This window comes from Bidens hawaiensis, unplaced genomic scaffold, assembly GCF_021521415.1.
Source record: "Bidens hawaiensis isolate Kalapana, Puna unplaced genomic scaffold, B.hawaiensis_p1.1 tig00031024_1, whole genome shotgun sequence".
NCBI lineage: Eukaryota > Viridiplantae > Streptophyta > Magnoliopsida > Asterales > Asteraceae > Bidens > Bidens hawaiensis.
The window spans coordinates 21,780-28,821 of NW_027495193.1; the positions used below are offsets into that span (position 1 = coordinate 21,780).

General features: G+C 33.9%; 1 protein-coding gene across 1 annotated transcript; it reads right to left on the reverse strand.

The window, feature by feature from the left end:
• Positions 1 to 3,523: 3,523 nt before the first annotated feature.
• Positions 3,524 to 6,762, reverse strand: LOC143581469 (branched-chain amino acid aminotransferase 2, chloroplastic-like). Its single transcript, XM_077064247.1, has 9 exons — positions 6,733 to 6,762; positions 6,445 to 6,622; positions 5,463 to 5,639; positions 5,239 to 5,370; positions 4,426 to 4,524; positions 4,222 to 4,338; positions 4,039 to 4,134; positions 3,780 to 3,892; positions 3,524 to 3,675 (listed from the first exon to the last, which is right to left on the reverse strand). Exons 2-9 carry the CDS (start codon positions 6,550 to 6,552, stop codon positions 3,558 to 3,560), a joined length of 960 nt encoding a protein of 319 aa, XP_076920362.1. The 5' UTR covers positions 6,553 to 6,622; positions 6,733 to 6,762; the 3' UTR covers positions 3,524 to 3,557.
• Positions 6,763 to 7,042: the final 280 nt, after the last annotated feature.

The following is a 7,042-nucleotide window of genomic DNA, read 5'->3' on the forward strand; positions in this document are numbered from 1 at the left end:
AAACCGTTTGAGGTTTATGAATTTGACCTCAACTTTCAGCTCCTCTTTAAGCCCATTTAAGAATACCCCAAGTAGGCAATTATCGGGCCAAGTAGAAACCTTGGCAGCCCGTGTGGTGAATTCCAGCCTTTACTCGTGAACGGTGCAAGTTTGTTTAATGCTGCAAAAATGCTCATCATGGTTCTGGAATTCAACAGAACCGAATTGTTTTTGCAGAACATGAACCAAATCATTCCAAAAAATAATTGCTCGTTCGGCAAACAACCACGAGTACAAATCCAAAGCTTCCCACTCGGGATGCACTAGAGAGATATCAACCCGTTCATCACTAGGAATTTGGTGTAATAACGAAAAATACCTTTCAGCCTTCAAAATCCAATCACTTGGATCGCTAGAGGAGAAGGTTGGAAAGTCAATTTTGTTATATAAATGATGGTTTCGGTTGTGGTTCTAGCAGGTATCAACAACTTCATATCTTCCATAGCCACCACCAGATTTGTCCTTAGGCATGGCCTGTGATTTGAGTGCTGCAATATCATCCTTTAGGGATTCCATGGGCTCAAGTCGAGTCGCTATGACTACCAATTGAGCAGCTATTGTTTTATGGTGAGCATCATTGTCTTCCTTCTGGTTATTCAGGGTATGCACCATCGTTTTCCCAGTGATGGAACCATTGATAGAATCCGGAATTCTAAATTACTGAAACTAACATAACTAGCCACATTCGAGATAGGCTTGATCTCCGATTAGCCAATTCGAGATGGCAATTCTCCAAATACAAGGTTAAGAAACCTTAATTTTGATTTAATAGTAAACATCGACATCTCTAACCTTAATATCTACACTATTATAAATAGAAGAAAGGTAAATACTGTCTCATGATTATCTCCTCTATTTTTGGTAACTGAATAATTTAGTTGTCCCTTTTTTTGGTAACTGCTTAATTGGGTTGACTGCTTTGTGGGTACGTATCTGTGTATGAAATGAAGATTTGCAAGAAGAAAGTGAATCAAAGTTAGAAATGATTAAATTCTCAATTCTAAGTTCTAGTTACATGTTATAAAAATGAAAAATTGAAAAAGAAGGTAAAACAGTCATTCGATTATTCATTTAAATAAAATAAACTAAAAATGGGCAAATTCAATATTTTTACCTTTCGGTAAGGGGATTTATGTAGCTTAAGTTTATAAGTTACGGATACATGTAATAAATGAAGTTAGCAAGAGCGATATGTAATTGCCCCTTTTATTTAACCCCCTTAAAGGCCACATGGCCCACTTAATTTGCATTTTATGATGGTATTGATGGGTGCTATGAGTTTACGTGTTAATTAATGGGTTCTCATTTTTTATATTCATATTCTTGCTCCAAAACAGGTTTGCTGCATATGCTTGGTTGAGTATGCACATGATGTTGAAATGAGGGAGATGCCTTGTTCTCATTTCTTTCACAAAAGGTGTCGTGAGGAGACCAGTTTGAGTTCACTAACAGAAGCAACTGTTGCGACCTAGCACCGCGCATTAAATATGATATATGTTTGATATATAAGTGAATAATGCCCCAAATGTCTATATCCAAATAATTGGTGTTTTTTCTCTTCCTTTTGTGGGACGTTGTCGAGCTTGGTATAAAAGTATATCATATGGTTGAGTTTAGACTATTAACCATAAGACCAACTCGGTTGCACGAATGAATGCTCCCATTAGTTTTGTGAGGTTTTAATGGTTTAATTATTTCGTGGAGGCTCCCTCCGAGTATCTATAACAAGAACCACTAGCTTATTTCATTTTTATGTTACTCGAATCAGCTTTGGATATCCCATTTTTAGGTGTGTGTATTTGTAAAAACATCCTTTTGTCTTCACATATTATTAAATGACATACGGGTGAAGCTAGATACGTGTACATATGTTCTACCACTAGGACCTCAAAACAGTGCTTGTTTTCTTATTTTTCTTGTTCATAATGTGTGTTTTTCACTTAAGCATCTAATGTTTATACAAAACTAAGTAGGTGTGTTTCTTTAGAACAAAATACAATTATGTGGCATATGATCAATTCGCCATGTATATGGGCAAATTGAAACTCCACATGTATTCCGTACCAATTTATAAATTGAAAAATATATGGGAGTAATTTGCCTCTTAGGTATATGTGAGTAGGAGTTACATGCATTTTTATCTGCACATCATAAGTATGTTCGGCAAAGAGCTTTTAGGAGCTTTTAAGAGGTTTAAGCTACAAGCTTTTATGAAAAAACTTATATATATTGAAAAGTCTTGTTTGGTTAGAGTAGCTTGAAACCTTTAGGTAGTAGGAAAAGCTTAAAGTTAAAAGCTCCAACTACTAGCGTCTAGAAAAAAGCTACAAGCTTTTGGTATTTCAAATTTTACAATTTTGGTACTTAAACTTTCATAATCTTTTGTTAATTCATATAATAATTACATATTTAACCTATATTCAAAACCAACTATCCCCATGACTTTTTAAAACACCATAACTTTTTCGCAAGTTAATATTTTTTTTAAAAAAAAATTGCATCATAAAAACGAGCATTTTATTCTCTTTAATTTGAGTATCACATTGTTATACTTCTTTAACTTTAAAAAAATAACATATTATGTGAATATTGGTTAGGATCGACAACAAGTCGAGTCAGGCAAGCCCGGGTCATGTGTAAGACCAAATTAGGGTCGGAACGAGTCGATGCAAATATGGCTAATTTAGTTTGGTTCATGTTGGTATGGTTTTGAGTCGAAAGGGTCAAGTCAGAATAGGTTTCAGGTTAAAACGATGCACCGCGTGAGCACCCAACTAGTTTTATTAAAAGCTCCAGCTACTCTATCAAACACCTAAATATTTCTAAAAAAGCTACAGCTAACAGCTACCAGCTACAGCTTCTAACCACCAGCTAGCAGCTTCCAGCTACAGCTACCAACTAGTTTTACCAAACATACCCATGTCATGTGTTAGTTACGGGTTGGCTTTGCCTCTTAGGTAACGAAAATAAAAGTTAGGATCGTCACTCCGGTGTAGATTAATATTGGTTAATGAGTTATAAGTTGGATTATTAATATTGAATTTGCTTATTAGTGATTTCTTAAACTTGACAATCATAGTTTATATTTGTACATTTAGTTACCTCAATCCAACACATGACAGAAAGTTCAGTTCTAGTCTAGATGCTGACGCTCGGAAGTAAGTTCTCAAAGCTTTAGTTTTTTATTCTCAAACTTAAATAGTATAGTTTTTGCAATCATGCTTCTCACTTTAATCGTTTATAAATTAATAAAAAGATATAAAAGAATTGAAAAATTTTGACTTTGTTTGATTCGATCCAAACCGGTGCACTTGACCCAAAAACCGGTTTTGTGCCACCACTAGCACTCAGGTTGGCCTGTTGTCCACAAAAGTTTGCTTAATTTGGTAGTAACAACTTGTAGCTTTACTAACAGGCAATTCATGGAAGATAAAACAGTCATGCTTATTATAGAAAAGGTTACCAAGTCAAGCTTAATACTACAAACGATAAAACAAACAAAAAAAAAACATAATAAACTACTTGAGTTCAACAATCCAACCCATTTTGTCATCTGCAAGACCCATCTGCAGCCTTGTCAACCCAGAATAAAGTTGTTGTGAAACGAGTCCTACACCAGTATTCCCGTACGTCACCCTGTCGAATAACACACAAAAACCGAGTCAAGCCAAGTCAAATGATCAACATGTTTAAATTAAAATATCTTACATAACAAGAGTTTTATAAATCATAAATCTAACCTTTTGCCAAGATAAGTTATGCTACCCACAGGGGATACAACCACAGCGGTTCCAGTACAAAAAACATCATCAGCATCAAGCAACTCGTCCACTGTTACTGGCTTTTCAAAAACCTAGATATGTAGTCAAATGAGGTAAATGAAATAAATTATAATTCAGAGTAATCAGCTTTTAATGTTTGGATGAACAGATTTATATAAGATTATCTGATTATTTTAAGTCAAACATCATTCTAAAATAAGACCAAAGTATCAAGTACCTCGAATCCTTGATCACGAGCCACATCGATAATACTTTTTCGTGTGATACCCGGTAGGATAGTCCCTTTTATGTCGGGCGTGGATATAGTGTTCCCCTATAAGATATTTTTAAATAAACAAATATTAGTTAAAACATTTATTTAAAAGAAAAGGGGAAGATAAAATGAACTTTTGAAATATACCTTTACAACAAATATATTACAAGACGAGACCTCTTCCAAATACTTGTTATGCGTACTGTCGAGATACAAAACATCTGAATAGCCTTTGGCTTTTGCCGCACCTTGAGCCTTCAGAACCTACATAATATGAATAATTAATAAAATGACTTACTTTATTTAATGTGAGAATGATTATATACTTAAAATGATGATAGATATGCTTACTGCAGCATAGTTTCCAATAGTTTTTACACCACCGGTACCTCCAGGAGTTGCTCTATGCATTTCAGTCTCAACCACCAAGTTTATTGGTGATAAACCTTCCTGAAATTTTTGAAATACATAACATCTTATGAAAAATAAAATTATATTTTAATCTTAAACTCAAAACAGAAATTCAAAGTTTATTAAATGTTGAAAAAAGGCTTCAGTATACCTAGGGGTGTTAATGAACCAAACATTTAGTGAAACATTTGGCAGAAAGTTCGTTTACTTAATAAACGAGCGAATATGAACAAACTTTTTTGTTCATTTGGTTAAACGAACGAACATGAACACTTGTGCCGTTCATTCATTTATGTTTGTTAGTTTAAGTTAGTTCATTTACGTTCGTTTATATATTCATTAAATATATTTAGGCTTGTTACATTTAGATTACTTATTATGAAATAAAATAAATACCTCTTGCAATTTAGTATAATTTAATTATAAATTTTATTAAATTTTTAGGCCCGCAATATTGATGTTTACGTTTATTTTTACTGGTGTTCGTGTTATGTTCATTCACCTATGTTTAATCATGTTGTTCGTTTATATTCGTGAAACGTTCATTTATCCTATTATTCTACAAACGGAGACAAAACACAATCATTTTCTTAGCGAATGAGCACGAACAAGAAAACCCCATTCGTTTATTTGTTAGTGTTCGATCATTGTTCGGTTAAAGTTAAACGGGCGAACATGAACATGCATGTTCGTGTTCGTTCGGTTGATTTACAGGCCTGTGTACCTTTAAGAGGGCCTTCATAAACAACATACCTTGAAATAGTTACCAACAGGAGAAACATAAACAAGAAACGTATACTCGGGAGCTGGTGCAAGACCGAGTACACTTCCACTTCCCATAAGCAGCGGTCTTATATACAAGGAACCTTTACCAGGAGGGGGTATCTAATAAAGGGCAAAAAGGTAATTGTCTATTTGTACTTAAGTGAAGTTATGAATAAAATTTATATATTTATATTATTATTATTATGTATTACCCATCTTTCATTTGCTAGTACAGTGGCTTTAACAGCTTGTAAAAACTGATCAACAGAAGGTGAAGGCATACACATACGCTCTGCCCCTGAAATCATTCGTTTAGCATTTTCTTCGGGGCGAAATAGTAAAATGTTACCGTCTTCCTTTCGGTATGCTTTTAAACCTTCAAATAATCCCTATGCAAGTACAAATGGGCAAAAACGTAATTTAGTTACAGCAGTAATAGATTCAATAAAAGTAAGAAACAAACAGGTAGTATATATTTGTCCATCTGAGACAACATAGAATTGGTTTGCAAAAAAAGAAAAGCACAGCAGCAATAATTATTGATAAAGATGATGACAAACCTTAATCAGCTAACCAATTACAAATTTAAACTTGTGCCTCCTTACACTTTTAAAAACTAAGTAAAATTATGAAAATTTCCTAACTTTTAGTATCTAACTCCAATTAAAAAGACAGCCGTTGAAGAAGATAATATGCATGCACTATTTGACAATCTGAATCTTGCAGTGTAATGTAAAGTTAATATATGTGAAAACTTTTGGTGAATACTGTTTACAAATAAGTGAAACAATACTCTATCATGAAGAAACTAATAACTGAAAGAGCACAATTAGTGGAAAGGAATAACATGATGTAACCACCATTCACAAATACAATATATACATACTTATGTTTGTTTGTGTGTATACGTATATCTTTTGGTACAAACACTATATATTATCTAGAAGAGAATACAAATAAAAGGTTCTTCTTGCACACAGTAGAAGAATATTCTGATGCCAGAAATAAAGCTAGTAGGCATAAAGCACATGCATACATGAATGCATATTTTAAAAGATTCGATTCAGAATTATTGGAGAATTGCTCACATTATGCAAGTTTTTCGTTGGAAGAGATAGTCACCAAAGCATATATACGATCATGTTCATCTATATATCCAAATACATATAAAAGTTTGAAGAAAAAGGAGCTAACTTGGCCATAATTGAGCACTCCAGCAGACGGATTGATCTCTATGTTCCCAAAAGGGACCAGTTCCCCTTTAGTAAAACCTTCCCCTAGAAAACACTTCATGGTGTACATATAATCAGTATGCACGAGCCCGAACCCTAGGTTGTCCCAATCAAGGTCAACCGTCGTCTCACTTGGCACACTGCTCAGTTAAAAAAACAATTAAAGTCATTATAAAAACCTCACAAAACAAAAACCCTGCAATGTTGATAGTTTCTAGGGTAATCAAAATAAAAGTAGCAGCAGTAGAACCTGAGTGAAGAATCAACTTGAACAGCTCGCGCATTCAATCGCAACTGACTTCCAAGCTGCATCCATTATTATTAAATAAAAGCAATCTGAATCTTAACGTTAACTATCACAAACTTAACTACACAAACCGGGAATTCAATCCAACACAGAGATTTGTGTACGGAAGGAAAGCAAATCGGTTTAAGAAAAAAGCTACGAATCTGAGAACATTTTAACAGTAGGGATAGATTTCTAAAATTAATAATATTATTATTATTATTATTACCTTGTTGTAAGGAGGAAGGAAAGAGAAAGGAAGTGAGGAGAGGCG